We start from the raw sequence: 24,962 nt of genomic DNA, 5'->3' as shown, positions 1-24,962 counted from the left end.
TAACATTGTACATTAACTATACTGGAATTCAAATTTTAAACTTAATTTTTTTTAAAAAAAAAAGGGACTTTGCCAGAGCCTCATTTGCCAGCTAGAACAGTTGGGCCAAATTGTAATTACTCTCCTTAATAATATGCTTTGTTCATTCAACAAATATTTGGTTATCATTTCCTGTGTGCCAGGTTCTGTCCCAGAGTTTAGGGATGCAGTGGTGAACAAGACAGTCTAGATCCCTGCTCTAACAGAGCTTATATTATACAAAGGAGAAACTCACAAGCAAGCAAGCAATTAATAAAGCAAACAATTTCAGCTAGTGACAGGAGAAAAAAACAACAACACCGTAGTGTGATAGAGAATGACTGAATTGGGGAAGCTACTTTAGATTTGATTTGTTCAGCAAGGAAGATCTCTCAGAAGCAAGACTTTAATAGCAATAGCAAGAAAGAGCCAGCCATGTGAGGATGTGGGGAGAGAGTGGCCCAGACAGAGAAAAATAGCAAAGGCCCTGAGGCAGGGATGAGTTTGCTGTATCTAGGAACAAAAGAGGTATGAAGACAAGTTCTTCCACCAAACAAGCCAGGATCTGGAGTATGCAACTTCTAGATTTGCCATCTGAAAGTAAATAAGAGCATGTACCAAAACACAAGCCCGTCTAGCCCCTAACTTTCCTCCTCCCTGACTCCAATCTCACATCCAAAAGAGAGGCTCATTTGACATAAGACAGTAATTCATATTTCAATGTTTGACAGACATTCCCAAATGATATACCTGGCTTTTTTAGTAATAGCTTTACTGAGACATAATTCACAGATCATAAAATTCACACTTTTAAAGTATACAGTTCAATGGTTTTTTAGTATATTCACTGTTGCAACAACCATTACCACTATTTAATTTTCATCACCTCCAAAAAGAAACTGAGTTCATTGATACCACAGGATACGAGATCAATATACAAAAATCAATTGTATTTCTATACACTAGCAATGAACAATCCAAGCATAAAATTAAGAAAACAATTCCATTTTCAATAGTATCAAAAATAATAAAATACTTGGGACACCAGGGTGACTCAGTCAGTTGAGTGTCTGACTCTTGGTTTTGGCTGAGGTCATGATCTCAGGGTCCTGGGATTGAGCCCCACGTGGGGGGAAGGGGATTCTCTCTCTCCTTCTGCCCCTCCCCACTCTGCTTGTTCTTTCTCTCTAAAATAATTTTTAAAAAATTTTTTTTAAATAATAAAATACTTAAGAATAAATTTAGCAAATTAAATATAAGATTTGTACACTGAAAATGACAAAACATCCTTGAAAGAACTTAAAGAGGACCTAAAAAATGGAAAGATAGCCCATGTTCATGGTTTGGATGACTGAATATTATTAAGATGGTGTAGTAAAATAATGGCCCCCAGAAGATGTCCACAGCCTATTATCCAGAATCTGTGAACATGTTACTTTACATGGCAAAAAGAGATTTTACAGATGTGATAAAAGTATAGAGATTGTTCTGGATTATCCATGCGGGAAGTATCTAATCACGAGGGTCCTTGTTAGAGGGAGGCAAGAGGGTCAAAGGCAGAAGGAGGAGATGTGATGATGGAAGCAGAGGTTGGGGCAGGGCACTTTGAAGGCAGAGGAAGGGCCATGAGTCAAGGAATACAGGCAGCCTTTAGGAGCTAGACAAGGCAAGGAAAAGGGTAGTCCCCTGGGAGCCTCTAGAAGGAATACAGCCCTGCTTGATACCTTGATTTTAGCTGCATAAGACACATTTTGGAATTCTGACCTCCAGAACTGTAAGATAATAAATTTGTATCATTCTAAGCCACTAAGTTTGTGGTAACTTGTTACAGCAGCAACAGACACTAAAATACATTGGGCAATACTCCCCAAATTGATCTCCAGATTCAGAACAGTCCCTATCAAAGTCCCAGCTGACTTTCTTACAGAAATGGACAAACTGATCCTAAAATTCATATGGAAATGCAAGGGACCCAGAATAGGTAAAACACTAATGACAAAAAAAAAAAAAAAAAAAAGAACAAAACTGGAGGTCTCACACTTCCTCTCATCAAAACTTACTACAGGGGCGCCTGGGTGGCACAGCGGTTAAGCGTCTGCCTTCGGCTCAGGGCGTGATCCCGGCGTTATGGGATCGAGCCCCACATCAGGCTCCTCCGCTATGAGCCTGCTTCTTCCTCTCCCACTCCCCCTGCTTGTGTTCCCTCTCTCGCTGGCTGTCTCTATCTCTGTCAAATAAATAAACAAAATCTTAAAAAAAAAAAAAACTTACTACAAAGCTACATAATCAAAACTCTGGCACTGACATATGGAAAGACATATAAATCAATGGAATAGAATTGAGAGATCATAAATAAGCCTTTACACTTATGATCCTATTTTTGTCAAGGGTACCATTGACAATTCAATGGAGAAAGGATATTCTTTTCAACAAATGTTGTTGAGAGAACTGGGTATTAACCTGAAAAAGAACAAAGTTTTACCCCTACCTTACACTCTATGAAAAAATTAACTCAAGGGGTGCCTGGCTGGCTCAATCAGAAGAGCACGTGACTCAATCTCTGGGTCATGAGTTCAAGGCCCACCCTGGGTATAGAGATTACTTAAAAAATAAAATCTTTTTAAAAAATTAACTCAGATCAAAGATCTAAATATAAGAGCTAAATCTATAAAACTCTTAGAAGAAAACATAGGTGTAAATCTTTTGTTACCCTGGAGTAGGCAATAGTTTCTTAGATGGGACACCAGAAGCACAAGTAACAAAAGAAAAAAAATAGCTAAGTTAGACTTCATCAAAATTAAAACTTTTGTGCTTTTATAAAAAAATTTTTAAAGATTTTATTTATTTATTTGAGAGAGAGAGAGCACAAGCAGGGGGAGTAGCAGAGGGAGAGGGAGAAGCAGACTCCCCGCTGAGTAGGGAGTCCAATGCAGGGCTCGATCCCAGGACCCTGAGATCATGACCTGAGCTGAAGGCAGATGCTTAACCGACTGAGCCACCCAGGTGTCCCCGTGCTTTTTTTTTTTTTTTAAGATATACTTATTTTATTTTAGAGAGAGAGAGTGAGCACAAGCAGGAGAGGCAGAGGGAGGAGGAGAAAGAAATTCAAACAGACTCCCCACTGAGTGTGAAGCCCAACACGGGGCTCCATCTCTCAATCCTGAGATCACGACCTGAGCTGAAACCAAGAGTCAGGCACTTAACCAACTGTGCCCCGAAACTTTTGTACTTTTAAAAGACCTATCAAGGAAGTGAAAATACAGCGCACGAAACAGGAGAAAATGTTTGCAACTCATATATCTGTTAAGAGTCTAGTATCCACACTATATAAAGAATTCTTATAAGCCAATGATACAAAGAAAAATAAATAAGACGGGCAAAGTGTTTGAATAGATATTTATCCAAAGAAGATATACAAGTGGCCAATAAGCATATGAAAAGATGTTCAACATCATCAGCCATCAGGAAAATGCAAAGCAAAAAAACAATGAGCTATATCACTCCTTATCCACTAGGATGGCTATAATATTCTTTTAATGGAAAACAGCAAGAGTTGGTAAAGATGTGGAGAAATTGAAACCTTATACAATGCTAGTACGAAAGTAAAATAGTTCCTGGTATAATGCTACTGTGGAAAAGTTAAAAAAAAATACATAGAGTTACCTCATACCCAGCACTTCTGTACCTAAGTATACCCAAAAGAATTTAATACGTATATCCACAGAAAAACCTGTATACAAATGCTCATAGCAGTGTTATTCATGCTAGCCAAAACGTGGAAACAACCCAGTGTCCATCAAGTGTGAACAAATAAATTAAGCATGGTGTATCCTTATGAAGGAACATTATTCCATCATAAAAGACTGACATATTGATTCATGCTACCACATGGATGAACCTTGAAAGCCTTATGTTTAATGAATGAAGCCAGACAAAAAAGACCACAGATAGTATAGGCTATAGGAAACTTCCAGAATTGGCAAATTTATAGAGACAAAAAATAGATTTGTGGTTGTCAGAAATGTATAGGAGAGGGTGTTGGGGAGTGACTGCTAATAGGTTTTTAATTGGGGGGGTGATGAAAATGTTTTGGAAACAGATAATAGTGATGGTTGCACAGTTTTGCGAACATAATAAAATTCATTGAAATGTGCACATTAAAGGATGGTTATGGTGTGTGAATTATCTGAAAATAAAGGAATCTGAAAATAAATTAATGAAATTATGTACATAGATATATGCATAGGAGTGGAATTGGATAAGTCTATGTTTAACTTTCTGAGGAACTGCGGAAGAATTTTCCAAAGTAGCTACACCATTCTACAGACCCGCCAGCAAGGTATCAGAGTTCCAGTTTCTCCACATGCAAAGGCTCATTTTTAAGAGATCCTAGCAGACAAATATGCAACAGAGTCTGTGGGGAACAAATGTAAAACGCTGAGGTTTTCACTGTCTTAGAGGCCTGTGTGTGCTTATTTATAGGTTTCAAAGAAAACCCACCGATAGAAGCTTCGGTTCCAGTGATGGTAAGAAAAACCCCTGGTTTCAAATTCAAATGGTATCGAGTATGGGCAACATTCCATTTGGTACTTCTTTTGTCTCTCTGCCTTTCATAATTACCAAACCCTCCCTTGGTTCCTATCCACAGAGTAATCTAATCTGCAGTCTTTCTAGAGGAAGCAGAGCTGGTGAAAACCAGTTTTCATAGTTAATAATTACTGAGCTATGCAGCTCATACTAGGAATCTTTGCTCAGAGTATCCCTTGCAGTTACTCATAGCCCATTTATCAGCCATTCATCTTTTTTTTTAAAGTTTGATCTTTTATAGGGTGTAAATTGCCCCAAAACTGACTTGTGAACAAGAATTTATTGTGTCACTCTAATACAAAGTTCACTTTTCCCAAATTGAGATAGAAGTTTTTTCATTCAAGTAGCTAAACACCTGAATTATTTGAGACTAATTAGTATAATAAAGAGTATAATAACTTTGGGAAATCCGGAGTAATTGATTATTCAACCATTATAATATGCCCTTTCCTCCACTCTGATAATTTGAACGAAGGAATTCAATTACCTGATCTTTATATCAAAACTTAAAAAAATGTAAATATCCTCATTTTTTTAATTGAGAAACAATTGACATCTAACACTGTGTAAGTTTCAGGTTACAACTCAATGATTTGATATTTGTATATATTGCAAAACGATCATCACTATAGGTCTAGTTAACATCCATCACCACACATAGTTATAATTTTTTTTTCTTGTGATGAAAACTTTTAAGATCTACTCTGTTAGGAACTTTCAAATATACAATATAGTAGCACTAACTACAGCCACCAGGGGCACTTTATACCAGGACTTATTTATCTTATAACTGGAAGTTTATGCCTTTTGTAAATGTCCTCCTTTTTGAGAAGTCTGCATCAGTGTGAGTTACTCCGTGCTCACGAGTCCTGTGGCATAGCGCGCTTCTTTGGAAAAGGAACGAGGACGTGAGACTTGACTTTTAAGTCACAGGTAGCAGGTGTTTAGTTCTGTGTTTTCTGTACTTAAATGAGCCCACAGAATATTAGAAAGACACAAACTGATCCCCTGCCCACCCAGCAGGAACATTTCTCCCTCTGCTGGAGGGCTACTTCTCCTGCCTTCCTTTGGTTTTTTGTCTTCCTCAATGTCAGATTATTTATTTTCCCAGGCACCCAGACAATTGGTTTTGATAACATTCAACTAGCCATATGAAAGACTATGAAAGGACACCTGCTATAGGGTCTTTAAAATTCGAAGTCCTACTTGCCCTTGTATTCATTAAACGTGTAAATGAATTTGTCTTCTCTCTGGATCTCATCCTTTTTCTTCTAGTGCTCTCCAAGTTTTGCTCTTATTTTAGGTCTCAGTTGAACTTAGAATGCCTGATTAGTCAGATCCCATTGGTGCTCTGTGAAAGGATGGTCTGTTATTTTTACTGTATGAGTGAAGACATTTTATTATTGTAATGATAATTAAAGGAATTTCCGTGTTCAGAAGAGTTTCCTGAACAGTGAAGTGTAAGTGGACAGAGCTGAGACTTTAGTCAGCTCATTGCCCAAGATCAAGAAGGCTCTGAAAATTAGCTAAGAGCTATAGGCATCCTTCAGATGGCAAGCAGAAATAAATGAATGACGAGAGAGAGAGAGAGAGAGAGAGAGAGGGAGAGAGAGAGAGAGAGAAAAGAAAAGAAAAGAAAGAAAAGAAAAGAAAGAGGAAGGAAGGAAAGAGGAAGGGAGGGAGGAGAGGGAGGGAGAGAGAGAAAGAAAGAGAGAGAGAGAAAGAGAGGAAGAAAGAAAGAAAAGAAAAGGAAATGGAAAGAAAAGGAAGGAAGGAAGGAAAAAAGAAAGAGGGAGGGAAAGAGGGAGGGGGAGGGAGGGATGGAAGAAGGGAAGAATATAGGGAGGGAGGAAGAAAGAGTAAAGATGCATCAGTTAGGATTCACATGGCTGCAAATAACAACAAAACAGAGCTCAAAACATGCTTAAACAATACAGAGGCTCCTCTCCTTGCTAGTTGAGCAGAAGGTTAGGCTTCAGGGTTGACTGAGTCTGGTGGCCCTGGTCCTTTTCCCTGCCGTTCCCTTGACTCTGCTTTACTTCCAGTGCTGGTGGTGAGGTGAATTAGGTTGACACCTTCACCTGCCAGTATCCAAAAGGAAGGACTTTTTCAGAAGCACCCGGTAACTTCTCGTATTTCACTGGTATAGAGTGGATCATTTACTTAGTGTTAAATCAGTCACTGCAAAGGAATAGATTTACCTACAGATCAGTTAAGCCTACTTACAGAACTAGGATGAGATCATCTTCCTCTAAGACCTGTTTCTCAAACTCGACATTATTGACATTACAGGCCAGATAATTCTTAGTTGTTAGGGGCTGGCCCATACACTGTAGGATGTTTAACTGCATTCTTCATCTCTACCTACTAGGAGCCAGTAGTACACTCCATCCCCGTGACAACTAAAAATGTCTCCAGACATTGCCAAATGTCCTCTTGGGGGCAAAATGGCGTCCCCCACCTCTACCCCCCAGTTGAGAATATCTGACTTAAACACACAGACTGCCAGATGAGGATACCTGAACAAAATCCCAGCTTAGTCAGAAGTAGGGAATAGGATTGTTCCCCACAAAGGACTTTGAAATAGGGAGAAATAAGGAGCCGTTGTTATGCAGACAGGCTCTACCGGAAAGACAGCACAAGGCAGCAAGTGAGACGAGACCTGCGTGCTGAAGAGCAGAGAAGATACACTCTACCCTAGGAAAGGGCCAGTTAGCAACTCTTTTCAGCACGTCAGATGGAGCATTGAGAAACCAGCCTGGAGCAAGAGACAGAGGCAAGTGAGGCCACTACCTGTCCAAGAGCTAAGAGGAGACATTCAGGGGAGGAACCTTTGTCGAGGAGCAAGGATACGGAAATGTCTTTCTTTCCCAAGGGCCAGAATCTGCGTGACTGTGGGGGCTACAGGAAGTTCTGCAGAGCTCAGAGCTACAGGGAATATCCTGGGGGCTGGGAGCCAGAAAAAATGCTAGGAGAAGTGTCTGAAAGGGAAGGAGGATCCCATTAGACTTGGCATGGTGTCCGCCCAAATCAGTGTGGACCTAGACCTCTGAAAGGGAGAGGTCAAATGCTACCACAACAAGAAGATGAGGCAGGGAGAAGTCTTGCGAGAGAGACGAAGCCCCCTTCACTCAGCCCAGTGGAATGGTGGGAGGAAGATGGCAGTGGGGTGGGGTAATGAGAAAGTGACCAGGTGGGCATGACTTGTATTTCTTCTTCTCCATGCTGAAATCTGGGAGTGTGGTCATGGAGTATTGATAGGTTAAAAAGAATGCCAAAACAGAGGAGATTTTTACCCAACCTGTCACTGGGGACTTGGGATGCCTATCTTTTTTTTTTCCTCACAAACATTCTCTTTAATAGGTAAGCTTAACATTGGTGGCAAATTTTAATAGAGTAGAAAGGCTTTGTGTATATTATTTATATATATATTACATATATATACAAATAAAATCCTTAAAATCTTTATATATATATATAAAGATTTTATTTATTTGTCAGACAGAGAGGGCATAAGCAGGGGGAGCGGCAGGCAGAGGGAGAAGCAGGGTCCCCACTGAGCAGGGAGCCTGACGTGGGACTCGGGATCATGACCCCGGCTGAAGGCAGATGCTTAACTGACTGAGCCACCCAGGCGTCCCTGTTTATATTTAAAGTTTATTTACCTTTCTGAAGAGAGAAGCTCTAAAACTACTGTGCGCTGAGGAGGCCGGCCAGCTCTGCCCCCCGAGGACCCTGCTCCCCTGTGCGCTGGCCGGGTGGAGGGGTCAGTGAACCGAGGCCCTTGCCAGCTCCTCCCAGCAGAGAGGGTTCCAGTACTCTCCCAGCGTTGGTGGAGTTGTAAGGCTGGAACTTTTCTATTCTGGTTGCCCTTTTAAACCATGGCTTCTGTCTGTGCCCCAAGGCAGACAAACCTTCTCATGGTCCCTCAGAACCATCCCTCCCACTGCAGTTCCTGCAGGGTCCTTCGTTAGCATGTCTTTGTTTTTCTAGCTGGTCTGTCTTTAGTTGTGCAGTAGCTGCTCTGTCAGCCCTCAGCTCTCCAGGAGGAATTGCTCTATAAATAGGTGTCGATTCGGTGTGTCCGTGGAGGAGGGGAGTTCAGGGTCTTCCTATGTCGCCATCTTGGACTAGAACTCTCTCCCCAGCTTTTGAAACTTTGGGGCTAGGTAGCCTATTGGCATAGAACTGAAACTTCTCGGCAATGAGTTCGCATCATTTCTGACTCCCTCTGCAGCTTCCAACCTCCTGAGTCCAGAGACAGAAGAAGGCAGGACGATTATAAATACGAAATCTCTGGAAGTTCCAAACATGCTCAAAATGAAGTTTTTCTCCCCACACTGAGGACTTAACATAAAAAGCCAGCATGTGAGCATAGCTTATTCAACGTTAGTAAAGTAAACAGATGGCAATGGGTTCGTGCTCAGAAAAAAAGATGCCAGAACGAGTTTCTTCATTAAGATGAGCTCATTCACAACGTTCTATGTTTACTTCTTCCCAGCCAGAACATCTTGGTCTGTCCTATAAACTGGTATTTTGTGTTTAATTCTTTCTAAATACCATATAGAGTTAAAGATAAATATAACTCCCCTTCTGGGAGCATCAGGTGTATTTGAAGTTTGGTAGATAATGCTTTGTTTTTTTGCATTCAGTGAAGGCCTTAGACGTTAGAAAAATTAATAGAATACAGTTATCCAGTGTTGGCCAATCTCCTATTTCAGCCGTGCCGACAGAAGTCCACAGAGTTAAAGCATCTTTACGTGCAGGCAGTTGTATCGCCCGTGAAAATCTTGATGCTCTTGCCCGTCACAGAAGCACGGGTGTTGCCAGAGCTGAGCGGAGAGTCAGTGACACATCCAAGTCTGAACAGACCCACACAGCTGGCTTTTGCTTTTTCATGAAGTTTCACCTAACGAAACAGTGATTGTTTTTGCTCACTTGCTTCGGTTTTAGCTTTTGTGGTCTTTTTCCCCTTTGTTGACACCCACAAAAACATTGCTTCCCACAAATCATGTCAACCTCCTACCACAACCAAACTCTAGCATTTTCCTATGCACACTTTACTCCTCATAGCAGAGGGCTGCTCAATTAGACCAAAATGCCCAAAATTCTGGGTTTTATGATTTTAGTGTCATTCTTCACTTGTTATTTACACATTTAATATTTTTAAATGACACCTTTATAAAAGGACATAGGTTAATGGCTAAAAAGAGGGAGCTTAAGTCCACAGATTTAATCCCTATCGAAATACAGCAATTTTTCACAGAACTCGAACAAATAATCCTGAAACTCGTAGGGAACCAAAGAGACCCCTCATAGCCAAAGCAAACCTGAAAAGAATGAACAAAACTGGAAGTAACACAATCCCAGATTTCAAGATATGCTACAAAGCTGTAGAGATCAAAACGATATGGTACTGGCACAAACAGACACACAAATCAGTGGAACAGGATAGAAAGCCCAGAAATAAACCCGCACTTTTATGGTCAATTAACCTACAGCAAAGGGGGCAAGAATATGCAATGGGAAAAAGACAGTCTCTTCAACAAATGGTGCTGGGAAAACTGGACAGCTACATGCGAAAGAATGAAACTGGACCACTGTCTTACACCATACACAAATATAAACTCGAATTAAAAACCTAAATGTGAGACCTAAAAGCATAAAATTTCTAGAAGAAAACATAAGCAGTAATCTCTTTGACATCAGCCTCAGCAACATTAGAGATATGTCTCCTCGGGCAAGGGAAAACAAAAATGAACTCTTGGGACTACAGCAAAATAAAAAGTTTCTGCACACCAAAGGAAACCATCAACAAAACAAAAAGACAACTTACTGAATGGGAGAAGGTATTTGTAAATGATTTATCCAATAAGGGATTATATCCAAAATATATAAAGAACCTATGTAACTCAACACCAAAAAAATAAAATAAAATAAAAAATAAAAACCGCCCACATGAATAATCCAATTTAAAAATAGGTAGAAAACATGAACAGACATATTTCCAAAGAAGACATACAGATGGCCAACAGACACATGAAAAGATGCTCAGCATCACTCATCATCAGGGAAATACAAATCAAAATCACGATGAGATATCACCTCATACCTGTCAGAATGGCTAAAATCAAAAAAGGTGAGGATGTGGAGAAAAAGGAACCCTTATGCACTATTGATGGGAATGCAAATTGGTGCAGTTGTTATGGAAAAAAATATGGATGTTCCTCAAAAATTGAAAAATAGAATTACCATATAATCCAGTAATTTCTACTGAGTATTTTCCCAAAGAAAATGAAAACACTAATTCAAAAAGATATATATACCCTATGTTTCTTGCAGTATTATTTATACTAACCAAATTATGGAAGCAGCCCCAGTGTCTATAGGTAGATGAATGGATAAAGAAGATGTGGTGTGTGTGTGTGTGTGTGTGTGTGTGTGTGTGTGTGTGTAATAGAATATTACTCAGGGGCACCTGGGTGGCTCAGTCCTTTATTGATTTCGGCTCAGGTCATGACCTTGGGGTGGTGAGATTGACCCCTGCATCGGGCTCTGTGCTCAGTGGGGAGTCTCTTTGGGATTCTCTCTCTCTCCCTCTGTCCCTCCCCCACCCCACACGCTCGCTCTCTCTAAAATAAATAAATAAGTCTTTTTAAAAAACACTACTCAGCCCTAAAAAAGAATGAAATCTTGCCATTTGCAACAACATGGATGGATCTAGAGGGTATCATGCTAAGTGAAATAAGTCAGTCAGAGAAAGACAAATATGTGATTTAACTTATATGTGGAATTTAAGAAACAAAACAAATGAACAAAGAAAAAAAGATGAATTAAAAAAACAGGCTTTTAAGTACAGAAAATAAACTGGTGGTTGCCAGGGGGAGGTAGGTGGGCTGACGGGGGAAATAGCTGAAGGAGATTAAGAGTACACTTATGATCAGCACTGGGTGATGTACAGAATTGTTGAATCAGGTTGTACGCCTGGAACTAGTATAACGCTGTATTTAATTACACTTGAACAGAAATTTTTTTAAAAGATTTTATTTATTTATTTGACAGAGAGAGCAGAAGAGCACAAGCTGGGGAAGTGGCAGAGGGAGATGCTCCCCACTGAGCAGGGAGCCCGATGCAGGACTTGATCCCAGGACCCTGGGATCATGACCTGAGCCGAAGGCAGTTGCCCAACCAATCGAGCCACCCAGGAACCCTGAACAGAAATTTTTAAAAAGAGGGAGCTTAAGCTTGGAAAGAGAAAAATGTGGAAGACACTGAGGGAAAGGTACAGGACCGCATCACCTGGGATGAGCCCATCACCATGGTTTCTGTGAGACTCCCTGCTGAATTCGACAGAACGAGATACCGACATGACCCAGGAGAGCGTCACCGGCAAGCGGCAGCAGACAACCTAAGAGCAAATGTTGTGCTTACATACTTCTTTCAAGTATCAGCTTGCTATAGTGCGATGCAAATAAGCCTCAAACTCCTTGTCTCTTTTGAAAGATATTCTCGGACACTCCGTGAAAGTAACACCCTTGCTGCCAGATATTCACATTTTGAAGGAAAATCCCTGTATTATTTTTCAACTAAGAAGATAAGTTTTGGGAGCCCTGGGTGGTCAGTCGGTTAAGTGTCTGCTTTCGGCTCAGGTCATGATCCCAGGGTCCTGGGATTGAGCCCTGCGTTGGGCTCTCTCCTCAGCGGGGAGTCTGCTTCTCCCTCTCTCTCTGCCCCCTCCCCCCCTCCCCCCACTCATGCTCTCTCTCTCTCTCTCAAATAAATACATAAAATCTTTTCAAAAAAAGAAGAAGATAAGTTTTTGGACGCCTGGGTGGCTCAGTCGGTTAAACACCTGACTCTTGGTTTCGGCTCAGGTCATGATCTCAGGGTCTTGAGATCCAACCCTGAGTTGGGCTCCATGCTGGGCGTGGAGCCTGCTTAAGATTCTCCCTTCCCCTCTCCCTCTGACCCTCCCCCTGCTCACACTCACACATACACACTCTCTCTCCCCACCAAAAAGAAGAAGCAGCTAAGTTTTAACTGAAACTAATACAATGAACCACTCTCCACCCACTATCTGAGGGACTCTGGGCAAATTACTTGATTTCTCAAATGCCTCCCTTTTGTTATTTTAAAATGGTGATCATAGTACCCACCTCATAGGGCTGTTGAAAAATTAAAAGAGTAAATTCTTATAAAGATCTTAAAAGGGTGTCTGACATACAGTAAGTGTTCAGTAAACACTAGCCAGTAGTAGTAGTAGCAGCAGCAGTAATAGCGAGGGAGCATGAGTTAGCAGCAGTACTAGTGGTGGTGGGAATAGTAAGTGGGACTCGTTATAGTCAGTAGTCGCAGCAGCAGAAGCAGCAGCAAAGCTCTGTGCTGTAACTATGGCCAAATCTGTCCCAGGTCAAGGAGCCAAATTGTACACAACATCTCCACATGACGCTGCTATTGTGCACAAAAAAACTTAGTATCCCACACTTAAAAGAGTCTGAAAATAACCTGCTCGTTTGCCTTGAAGTTGGATGAAAAGCATCAAGGGTGTTGACACCATGTTACATATTTACGGGTGAGCCCAAGAATGGCCAAGGAACATCTACTTTCTTGAAGTGATGAGAAATAGATCAAGGAATCCCCAGGCCTACGGACAGTCTGCATTCTGAGGGCCTGGAAACAACCTTGCCCACGGGGAGCGCTGTGTTAGCCAAAGGCCTTGCTGTCCAGCTGAGCCAAGAGTTGGCTCAGGAAGGAGGAAGGAAATGGAGTCTCTAAGGTCAACTTTCATCATCTGGCTAAATATTTTGAACTCAGGATTTAATTATTTTTCTTCATGAAGAGAAGGAATGGACACATGAAGAGTAAAAAACATGATAAAGCCTACAAATTGGCTTGTTTTTAATGTTTTACATTAATGTTTTTTGTTTGTTATGTTTTATGTCTTATGTTTAATGAAGTTTAAGAGCTGGGGGAAGAGAGTTGGCTGTGACAAATGACCTGTTGGAGGCTTTTGGTTCCATTACATGTGTTACGTACCAGAGCATGAATGTAAGCTATAACAAAGTGCATTTTCTGTGAAGAAATGGAGATATATTTACAGCGAGGATATTATAGAATATCCTGTTATGTGTCTTCACTGGGAATTTATTTCCCTGCAACAGTATCCGAGACTGACCAGTTCACAGATTTTTTTGCCTGTAATGTGATACAAGCAACTTCACCTCAGAAGAGAGATACGATATTGAACTTCCACCAGCCTGACAATATCCCAGATCCTTGACAAAGAGAAGGAGCCGGTGAAGGAATATTCTCCTGCATCTCCAAAGAGGCTTGTGGCTCCTGGAAACATTGCGGCGTTAAGTCAGAGTCAGAGAAATGGCCTCCATCGCTGCTTGTTCATGGCTTCTCCTCTCCTTGTTCAGCTCGGCCTCATCCTCAGAGGGGGATAAACTCAATGAGTAACATCTTGCCTGATAACCAAGGAGACGGTAGGGAGCTATTTCTCTCTGGTACTTGTGGTGGCCTGGCTCCAGAGGACACCACCAGACTCAAGGATGAGTTCACTCCCTGGGCTCCCACAAGGAGTACCTCAGTGGAAAAGTTTAAGGAACATTATCTTATCCTATTTTTCTCTCCCTGCCAACAAACATTTGGCAACGGATCCAGAAATCTCTCTCAAAATATCTCATATTCTTCCATATCCTTAGCTCGGTTGTCATCATTCATTGCTCCAAGGAGTGCAGTAATTTCTCCCTATCTGGGCTCATCCTACAGAGAGTCAGGGGACTGCTAAATGCTATTTTTAAAACCTCCAAATTACAGTGCTTTGATCAGAGGAGTTTATTTCTACGTTTCTGTTCAGTGGCGGCCTGCCTCAAAGTGATTTCACGGCCTGAGCTCCTTTGTTCTAGTGATTCTGCAATCCCTTCAGGCAGGAACCGGAAGATTTTTTTCTCTGTAATGTGCCGAAGAGCAAATAGGTTAGATGTCTCTGTCCCAACGTCTCAACTCTGCCGCTATAGTGAAAGGCAGCCATAGTCGTACCCAAATGACCGTGGCTGTGTTTCGATAGAACCTTATATATGAATACTGAAATTTGAACTTCATATAATTTTTACCTGTCATGAAATCTTCTTGTGATTTCTTTCTTCAACCATTTAAAAATTTTAAAACCATTCTTACTTCAAGGGCCGCGCAAAAACAGGTGGCTGGCTAGATTTGGCCTACAGGTCACCTTTAGTGAGTCTTGTATTAGAGTAAAAAGAAAATCAAGTTTAAAATGTTGTGGCCTGATGATTCAAACTACTTAGAGTTGTGTTGTTTTGTGTTGGCAACTGGACATAAAGTGTTGTCCTCTGCGTTTCTTTCCAACAGGCTCTGGAAATATGGCGGTGTCACATCCCATTGCTGCCAGCACCCCTGAAGGAAGCAATTACGGGGCAATAGGTATTTCCTACAATGAGTCCATTCATTGAAGTATTTCCTAATTCTCCAGAGACTAGGATACAAAGGGCCCTTCAGCCACTACTGACTGTGAGATGGGCAAGGCAGTCATCATGTAGGATTGTCTTTCCTTTATAAGATGATTCGGTTGGGTGATCTGGAAGGCTCCTTCCAGCTCGAACCCTCTCCAGTTCTGTTCTTCTGTGCCAGTCACACGTGAGCAGCATTCCCTATGGTGGTTGCCATTGACTCCCAAGGTCCCAGTGGGGATGTTTTCATACCCAGCCTGAGTTCGGGGCGTGAACAATGTGTCAGAGTCAATGTCAGGGAGCCCAACATCAATTGACCAGCTGTTTCATTCTCAGGTTTCAGTGGAGTAAGGGCGATCGGAAGACTAAGGCTGTGCTGCAGGTGAACATGGCCGTAGCCTGACAATCGTTCATGCTGGCTAACTTCATAATCGAACCTAGTCACTCACATGGCAACCGCCCAGTGTTCATTGCGTGGCCTGAAAGAGACAGAATTCCTGTGGGTCTATGAATGGTTCGCTTAAAATGTCAGGGCAAAGGGGCTGGGAGTCCTTATTCCTGCTCGGGTGTGCTGTACCTTTGAGAAGCATGTGGATTTCATGCAGGCTACTTATTTCCTGCTCTGCAAGAACAGGGTTTTGTTGTGGTGGTGGTTTTTTTTTTTTTTTTTTAAACTCTCTGAACAGAAGAAATAAAGCGGAAGGTAGGCTCAGCTCATGTGCTCATCAAGCCGCACAAATTCCCATCTGCTCTGGGAAACATTCGCAAGAACACGAGGATTCTTCCTCCCGAGTGTGTTGTTCTCATGACGTAATCATAGATACGGCATGTGGGGGGTTTCGGTGTACAAAGACTTTATCCACGAGCGATGTATAGCTGCTGGATATGTGTGTGCTTACACGGATACGTGGTAGGCGCTATACATAACTGTGCATGTGTATGTTTATGTATTTATGTTCATATTATAAAATATGAAACATGACGTATAAGCATAATCTTATTTTTTGCATCCAAATACTTTAACAGAGCAGATGCCTTTATGTTCTTAATATGTATTTAGCCCTAGAAATAGGCAATTTAAATATAAAACATAGGAGAAGAGGAAAATCAGAAGTCCATTGAGGGGGACTTGAGAGAAAGAACATGTGTTGTGGGTAATGAGTTCATTTTTACCAACACAACATTTTCAAGAATGAGTCAGCACAGTGCTTTTTTGCAGAGAGGAATGGGCTGTACGGGTCCTTCCTAGCTCTGGAAGGCAGATGAGTTTTCTCTGTTTCAGAGGAGTCCAGCTCCAGTCCTGGCAGGCAGATGTCCTCCTCCGATGGTGGGCAGACATGCCAGTCAGACACAGACAGCTCCGTGGAGGAGAGTGACTTCGACACCATGCCAGACATCGAGAGTGATAAGAACGTCATCCGGACCAAGGTACTCCTGGCTGGCCAAACTCTGGGCAAGGGCAGAAAGTTCAACAGTCAAATACACCTTCAGCAGACCTCAGTTTCCCTTATTTTTTTTCCTTTCAAGGGAAACCAAACTTCCCTGAGGGCTTTTGAGATAAAACATGACTACAGACTAAAAGCAATACTCTGCTAATTAGCATTTCCTCCTGGAGGAAGAAAGTGAGAACGTGAAGCAGAACAGAGCAGTTACTCAGGGTCCTCAGGGTCTGGGGGCGCCTGGCCGGCTCAGCAGGAAGAGCATGCGACTCTTGTTCTCTGGGTTGTAAGTTCAAGCCCCATGTTGGGTGTAGAGATTACTTAAATAAATGAAACTTTAAACAACAACAACAAGAACAGCAACACTCAAGGTCTGAAGTGACTGACTGAGGACCATAAGGGAAGAAGGGATCCAGCAGATGGAAGAAAAGATTCAGGGAGGGGTATACCTGCGAAAACTCCCTGGTTCTGCACATATCATCCTTCAGGAGCAAAGCTCACTTCTTTCTGGCATATATTTATCCTACTGTGTTGTAGTCAGTAAGGGAAATGAAAGTAGATTGTCCAGTTTCGATCCTATCATTCGAGAACCACACAGTGGGCATCTCTGAAAACTGAAAACCAGTTCCTGAGATACCGGAAGCATTTGAGACTCCCAATAGGTTTTCCGCATCAGCCGATTCTTACGATTCCAGAAAAAATACTAGGATTTTTATTGAGGTATTGTGGGGGGAAAAGTGAAAGAAAAGTTTTATTAAATAATTTTAATCCCTAGCAAGGGATTGGATTGAAATTTTGTAAAGTTCCCCTTTGTCTCTTCTGCAAAAAAAAAGCCAAATACGGTTTTGCATTCTCTTTTTATTTGGTATCCTAGATGTTCCTTTACCTGTCAGATCTGTCCAGGAAGGACCGGAGAATTGTCAGCAAAAAATACAAGATTTATTTTTGGTGAGTGGATGACTACTAGGACCACAGTTCCCTTAAGTAAAATGAAAGTTTTCTGAGTGAAAGCCACAGTCCCTTACGGTGCCAGTTTCTGTTTAATGAGGCAAAGGCATAGATGTTTCAAGAATTCATGCCACATTCTATAAGAAAAACAAAAATAAACTATGAAAGGCAACCAGCCCTAAACTAAATACATACAAAGTAAAAATGAGAATGATGGTAGAATCCCATATGCTTAGGGAGCACACCAACTCCATTTCCAGAAAGACCACGTAGCAATAACATGTCACTACCTTCCATGAGACACGCCAAACTGGAGCCTTTATGTTCTTAATATGTATTCCGTCTTCTCACCCGGCCTGGCTCTTTGAAGAGCCAGTGATTTCAGGGACTGGAGATCTACAGCATCTCAGAGTAGCTGGAAACCGCCCTGAAAGGAGATGGTACCCCAGCCAGTGACAAATAGACCTGTGGTGGTCAAACACCTAGATGCAGCTTCTCTCCAAACCGAGAGGCTAAGCTGCCTGGCAGGAGACACCCCCACACACATACTCCTCCACCCACGCTCAGAAACCCCAAACTGATGCTGTGACAGCCCTTCCATTCTTTTCTCTGGAAGGACGCCCTTTCACTCGGGTACAGATATTCAAGGGAAGCAAGGAGCAGTGGGGGCCCCATGGAACTTCACAGTGGGACCATCATTTTGGAGCTAAGAGGTATCTTAGAGAGCCACATCCCTTCATGTGAGCCATCTCCCATTACTTACACTCGGAATACTTTTAATCAGACAACAGTCTAAAGAAATAGACCCTCATCCCTAATTTGGGTAAAGCAGAAGCAAGTATTATTTATAGTTTTACCAGTGATTGTAGTAGTGGAACGCTGGAGAGACAGGAACTCTATCATCAGTTTCTAGTTACTTTTACAAGTTAACTAGGGAGTTATGGGTTGGAAGGATTCTTTTTTTAAAAAATTGAGCAAAGATTTCATTGCTAATTTCTTTCTGCCGGCGTAGGAACATCATCACCATCGCCGTGTTTTATGCACTTCCTGTGATCCAGCTGGTCATCACCTACCAGACAGTAAGTGCTGCCCAGAACCCCAGAAGCCCAGCTTTCGTACCGCAGGGAGAGATCTTTGCTATGACTTACAGAGAAAGGTACATATCACTTGAGCTCAGTCCAAGTATTAATTTCCCATTTCAGTTCCAAATGGACTTGTCCTTTGCTTCATCTTTGATGGACCTTTATATCTAGTTCCCAATTGTTTCATCACAGAAGGGCTTGGGACCTCTTGTATCGTTTTGTCACCCAATTCGAACTTATTACCTTAAGCTCCTGCAGCTGTAATATTACCAACTCTATCTGTCATTTACCAGGCTGCACTTCTGAGTATCAAGGGGTAATGAATAGAATAAGTAAAGTTCCAGGCCAAAACAAAGAAACCTGCTGTCTAATTTAGCCTGTGCCCTCTCGTTGAGGGTAAATGTTTTTTATAAAATTAAACACAGCTTTGCAAAACTAATAAGATATTCGAATTTTAAAAATATATAAAATAAGAACTAAAATAAAGTAAAAACAAATAAAGATAATAATTAAAGCAGCTTGAGAATCCCCAGTATTCCTTCATAGAACCTTAGGGTCCAGATCACATAATGACCGTCTCTAGCGTTTATTACACACAGAAGGCCTACTTATAAAGGATGAGGCTGACGGTGTTTCTAATTTGATTTCTAATCAAATCACCTGGGGAGCTTTTAAATCCCTGCGTGCAGGCCGTACCCAAACCAAATTAGATCCAAGTCTCTGAGAGTCAAAGCAGGCATCGGTATTGATGAAATCCCCAGCGATTCTAATGTACAGCCAAGTTTGAAAGCCAATGGTCTAATAATATTTAGCCAGTTCCATACTTACTATGCAATGAGGACAAGGACTGTTATGAGGTTTGGGCACCACTACTTATAATGTCAAGATTCTCTGAATACCTCAGGGCCCTGTCAGAAGACAGAGCTGTGTATGGTCTGGGAAGGTTCTTAATGGTAGAGATCGTGATAAATATGGAAAAGTGAACACATACTTCCTCATGTCTACCTGCCCTGTGGTTATCACTTCCACGCACAGAATGGGACAGCTCTGTACCCTCCCGACATGAATCTAGAAAATAGAACATATCATGACAGTCCTAATAAGCCTGTGCTGTGTGAATGTGGCAGATGATGGCCCATCCCCTGCTGAGAAGGGACACTGGTTATATGGTAAACCACTGTGAGCAGTGCCTGCCTTCTGTGATTTCAGGCTGGGCTAGCAGATGGAGAAACGCTGCATCTCCTCTTGATTTTGCAGGTGGCGAATGTCACTGGCAATCAGGACATCTGCTACTACAACTTCCTCTGTGCTCACCCTCTGGGCGTCCTGAGGTGAGCCCTGTCCTCTGGTTGCCCGTGAGGCATTTAGAGATTCCTTTCTGAGTGATATGATGTCAGTTTTTAAAAATACTAAAAACAACCATGGAAAACCACCCCAGTCAAGGTGAAGAGGGATGAAATCTAGAAGTTTTGAGACCAGACGTGCTCCTCTCATTCCTGTTTAGGGGCCTCTGGAGAAATTCCTAAGAATAACCAGCTGAGAAGAGGGTGGGGATGTTTTTGAAAAGATCAGGTCCTAGCTGTGATGACAGGCATCCGTTTGCAGGAGCTGCTCCCATATTAATTCATTGAACAGCCCCCTAAAACGGATAGGATTATCATTACTCCCATTTTCAGATGAAGATGCTAAGGCTTAGAAAGGTAAGGACCCGTGGGAGGTCCCTCAACTGTTAGTGACATCAAGACTGATGTCGAACCCAGGCCTGCTGCCTCCGAGGCCATGCTCTACCCACCGGAACATGGTGAAGTGGAAAGAGCATTCGCCTGGCAGTTGGGAGCAAGGCTTCTTGTTACAGAACTAAACTAGCCTCAGTTTCCTGAAATAAAGCAGCTGGCTATGACCAGCTGACCCTTCACAGTTATAGAGCTGAATATTGACACACATAGCATGGGTCCGTCTATGAGAATTCCCTCTCACAGTGTAGCTGGAACTCTTGGCCAAGCTGCCCATCCTTGGAGCAGCTGTTTTCCAGGATTCATTCCATGCCAGTGCCATCAGGATCAGAGAGGATTGGGTGGGTGTTAGGGAAGCCGATCAGGCATCCCAGAGCAGAAACAGGCACATTATTACAGGCCAGGCCTAAAATAAAAGGGTAAGGTTAAAGATGATCTCTGATAATTTGCCAGTCATGAAATCTGATGATAAGACTGGGCAGAAAATATGGAATGTTGAGAGTACTCATTCATTCATTCATTCATTCATTCATTCTCCAAATCTCTTGGATGGCCTGGACTCTCTCACGGTTTCCCTCTCATCCCTTAGTGCCTTCAACAACATTCTCAGTAACCTGGGCCACGTGCTCCTGGGCTTCCTCTTCCTGCTGATAGTCTTGCGCCGGGACATTCTCCATTGCAGAGCCCTGGAAGCCAAGGACATCTTTGCCATGGTGAAGAGAGGGGGAGTAAATCAGATGTGGGAGTTAGGAAGGGTCATGGTTCCAAACAGTATCTGCAAAGGGGAGGGACATCTGGCTGGATGGTGTGGTGATGGATTCCGTGAAAAGAATAAGAGGAGGCCAGAAGCTTGGGTTTCCAGATTGCATGGCTGTAACACCAATTGCTGTCTTTCCACTGACCACGCTTTCTCCTCTTTCAGGAGTATGGGATTCCTAAACACTTTGGTGTTTTCTATGCAATGGGCATCGCACTGATGATGGAAGGAGTGCTCAGTGCTTGTTACCACGTCTGCCCTAATTACTCCAACTTCCAATTCGGTAATTAGAATTTCCATCAACCACATAGATTTGAGTTAGGAGTCTTGTCCTGGGACAATCCCCAAATGCATGCAAGAATTAAATGATATTTTATGTGAGCTAAAGTGATTTGAGGGCACCTTCTCACAGGGCATCGTTTCCACATGTCGTACCATCTTTTCTCTCTGACCACCATCCAGACTAGAACATTGAATGATGATCCCATGGTTAGATCTGAACATTGAATGATGATCCCATGGTTAGATCTGAACATTGAATGATGATCCCATGGTTAGATCTGAACATTGAATGATGATCCCATGGTTAGATCTGAACATTGAATGATGATCCCATGGTTAGATCTGAACATTGAATGATGATCCCATGGTTAGATCTGAACATTGAATGATGATCCCGTGGTTAGATCTGAACATTGAATGATGATCCCATGGTTAGATCTGCAGGTGGACAATGGGCTAAGCATTAGACAGCCGGGAGATAGAATCCACCAACAGACATCTGGAAGTTTCCCTCAGTATAATCCGGCCTAACTTAGACTGCTTTGGGTTAAAAATAATAGAAAGCCCAATCCAACTGGATTAAATAGTAAGGACAAATATCAGCTCAACTTCTGAAATTCCAAAGGTGGGAAAGGTTTGGCATTGACTCATCAGGTGGCTCTGGCTCCAATTCTCTGCGACCCCTTGGGTTGGGCTCGGCCTGTAGGCTCATTTTATCCTCAGGCTTTTTAGGAAATTCATCATGGCAAAAATAGCTACAGCCGGTCCTGGCTTCCGTTCTCTACTTCATGATGTTTGGTGGATGCAGGAGGCTGGTTTCCAGGAGCTTTCACTTAAGAGCGAGGAAACTTCTTTGCCAAAAACCTCCAGATAATGTTCTTCCACACCTCAGTAGTTTAAATAGTCATGAGCCCATTCCAGAATTATTCCCTAGTTGCTAGTTAGCTCAAGCATAGGTTGGTACACCAATCATGGTGGCAAAGGAGGGGGATTACCTTTAGACCAATGAGACCCATCCGTGGAACCAGGGGTTGGAGTTAGCTTTGCTGAAACAAATAGGAAAGGCATGCATTTCTGAATCGAATATGGGCCTAAAATATTTGAGTTAGTACTGATGTGCCGTCAAGAGGGAGGAGGGGAAGAGCTGATTTTAATAGTAGGCGATTAATAGTGACCCCCACACTCAAGGATATGAATTTTAAAAATAGTCATGTTTATGTCTGTGTTCTAACTTCTGTCTATAAGCCCAGAACACCACAGAAATTCTCCGTCACATTTAATTTTTTTTAATTAGAAACATTTTTAATAGAAAAAACTACAGAGAACAGTATCAGCCACCACTCAGAACAAATGCCAACATTTTAAAATATTTGCTTTCAATCTACCTTTTAAGAAATAAAACGCTGTGATAAATTTGAGGTTCTTTGAATTGCTTTCCAAACTTATTCCCCTCCCTCCTTCCCCAAAGGCAACAGCTATGGCTAATATTTATCAGTCCAGTTTGTTTTTATAATTTTACTACGTTTGTAGTAAATTAATATTTACTTATCACACCACATTCTGCAACTCTTTTTCATCCAACAATATGTTTTCAAAATTTTGCAATATTGAATCAAGCACATCCAGTTCATTCCTTTTTAAGGACCGTCGTCTTCTGTAATAAAAACATGTGCACTGCGTTTATCAGTTCCTCTACGGAACACCGGCCGGGTGTTGCCGATGTGCTGCGATTGCAGACAGCGCTGCAGCGAACACCCTTACACAGTCCTCTTTGTGCACACGTGAGAGAGGTTCCCTGGGACACCTAGACGGAGAATTTTGGAGTCACCTGGTTTATGCATCCTCCATTTTGCCAACAACTTCCCAGTTTCTACAGGGTATGAATTCCTACTCCCACTAGCTGCCTGGGAGTTTGCATTCCCCTCCATCATCATGAATGTGTCATTGTCCAACATTTAACTGTTTTGCTACATTCTCGAGTAATACGGGACGCCACGTTTAATTTCTAACTGTTTACCATTCCTCGGCTGTAAAGCTATGAGCGGCAATCAATGGAGATCCATTTCAGGGCGCTGATAAGGACCGTCGACGCCCACCTAGGATTCTTTTTCTTGTCCCAGCCCCCTAACTGTCACCAGCATGGACCCCTGTTATAGCTGCCGACCACCAGCATTTACACGCAAATTCCCCTGCACGTGGGGACAGTTATTTATCATGTCCTCAGATACCAGGCTTCCGCGAACCGGAGCAGCCTGGGCGGGGTTAGAAGCCGAGTGTGTGGGGTCCGGCTAGAGAACGTGCCCGCGGAGGCCCGGAGGCTGTCGGGTCGGAGGTCTCCACCGCCTAAGAGCGCAAATACTCCGGGGCCTGAAGGCAAGGGGTTCCCAAGCCCCCGAGGAACTGCCTGTCGCCTGTCGGATGCTGATTGTCCGGCTCGTCCCGTGTGCCCTCAGACACCTCCTTCATGTACATGATCGCGGGGCTCTGCATGCTGAAGCTCTACCAGACGCGCCACCCGGACATCAATGCCAGCGCCTACGCGGCCTACGCCTCCTTCGCGGCGGTCATCACGCTCACCGTCCTCGGAGTGGTGCGTCCCCCCCCCCCCCATGGCCTTCAGCCCCGCTTTCCAAGCGCGCGCCCTCAGGGGTGGGGGGGCGGGGGGGTTCCGTTGTTTGTTTGCTGGACCTCAGGGGAACAGGTTTGAATGAATCACAGTCCTTGGTTCCTGATAGGCGGCCATCGTGGGTTAATTCATGGGATTTTATGGACTTAATTAAGAGCTAGTTAGCTCTTATACGGTACGAGGCACCTGTAAGGCCAGCCCTGCAGAGTTGCGCTGTAAAGCTGGGACCGGACTCAGGAGAGACTGGCGCAGAGGCTGCAAGCTGATTGGAGAGACAGACGGAGCGGAATGTGCAGGGACACATGTGGGTCGTGTGCAGTTACTTGAGGAACATTAGCCCCCAGCCCTACACCTGTTGCCCCTTCGCTGTGGCTGTTCGGTGCCTCCCCGGTGTCTTCCCTCTCCCCTTGTATTTGGCCAGGTAGCCATTCGTTCTGGTGCAGTAAGATCCCTGTGAGCTCACAGAAGTGGGGGGACACCGCAATGCATGCACAGCTGGGGTTTTGACTCCGTATGCATACGTGAGAGACAATGATTTTCATGAGTTCTGTGGGGAACATCCCAGAGGAAGGTAACTTCCATCTTTACTCCTAGGTGTTTGGAAAAAATGACCTGTGGTTCTGGGTCATCTTCTCTGCGATCCATATCCTGGCGTCCCTGTCCCTGAGCACCCAGATCTACTACATGGGTCGTTTCAAGATAGGTGAGTCACCTGTTACTCTACACTGAACACACTGATGAGCGTACCCCAAGAAAGCGTTGTCTTTGCTCACCCTAAACAGAAGCGTTGCTGGTCATCAGGAACATGTGCTCTGAATTCTGTGTGTTTAATAACTTCCTCTCCTGTGTAGGATCACAATGAGCTCTTGCCACTAGTTCTCGTTTCAACCGAGAACTGGGCTTGCCGTACCCCAGGCTGAGGCCAACTTCCAGCCCCAAGTCCCAGGGCTTTATAACTCACGGAACGCTGAAAGTGTGTTTCAAGAATGATGTCATCACGCCACCCATTCCACATACA

General features: G+C 42.9%; 1 protein-coding gene across 3 annotated transcripts in view; it reads left to right on the top strand.

Moving 5' to 3' along the window:
* SIDT1 (SID1 transmembrane family member 1) overlaps positions 1 to 24,962 on the top strand; it is a 92,429-nt gene that overhangs the window by 53,002 nt on the left and 14,465 nt on the right. For all 3 annotated transcript variants that reach the window (XM_057306747.1, XM_044382023.3, XM_057306748.1), the window contains 10 exons: positions 4,501 to 4,544; positions 14,980 to 15,051; positions 16,360 to 16,505; positions 17,391 to 17,464; positions 18,477 to 18,543; positions 19,804 to 19,877; positions 20,869 to 20,992; positions 21,202 to 21,319; positions 23,772 to 23,908; positions 24,539 to 24,647. In XM_057306747.1, the coding sequence (XP_057162730.1) occupies positions 4,501 to 4,544; positions 14,980 to 15,051; positions 16,360 to 16,505; positions 17,391 to 17,464; positions 18,477 to 18,543; positions 19,804 to 19,877; positions 20,869 to 20,992; positions 21,202 to 21,319; positions 23,772 to 23,908; positions 24,539 to 24,647 (965 nt within the window). The remainder of the gene's footprint in view (positions 1 to 4,500; positions 4,545 to 14,979; positions 15,052 to 16,359; positions 16,506 to 17,390; positions 17,465 to 18,476; positions 18,544 to 19,803; positions 19,878 to 20,868; positions 20,993 to 21,201; positions 21,320 to 23,771; positions 23,909 to 24,538; positions 24,648 to 24,962) is intronic.

This window comes from Ursus arctos, unplaced genomic scaffold, assembly GCF_023065955.2.
Source record: "Ursus arctos isolate Adak ecotype North America unplaced genomic scaffold, UrsArc2.0 scaffold_4, whole genome shotgun sequence".
Taxonomy (NCBI): domain Eukaryota; kingdom Metazoa; phylum Chordata; class Mammalia; order Carnivora; family Ursidae; genus Ursus; species Ursus arctos.
Note: the sequence above shows the minus strand (reverse complement) of the source record. Positions and strands in the feature narration are given on the sequence as shown.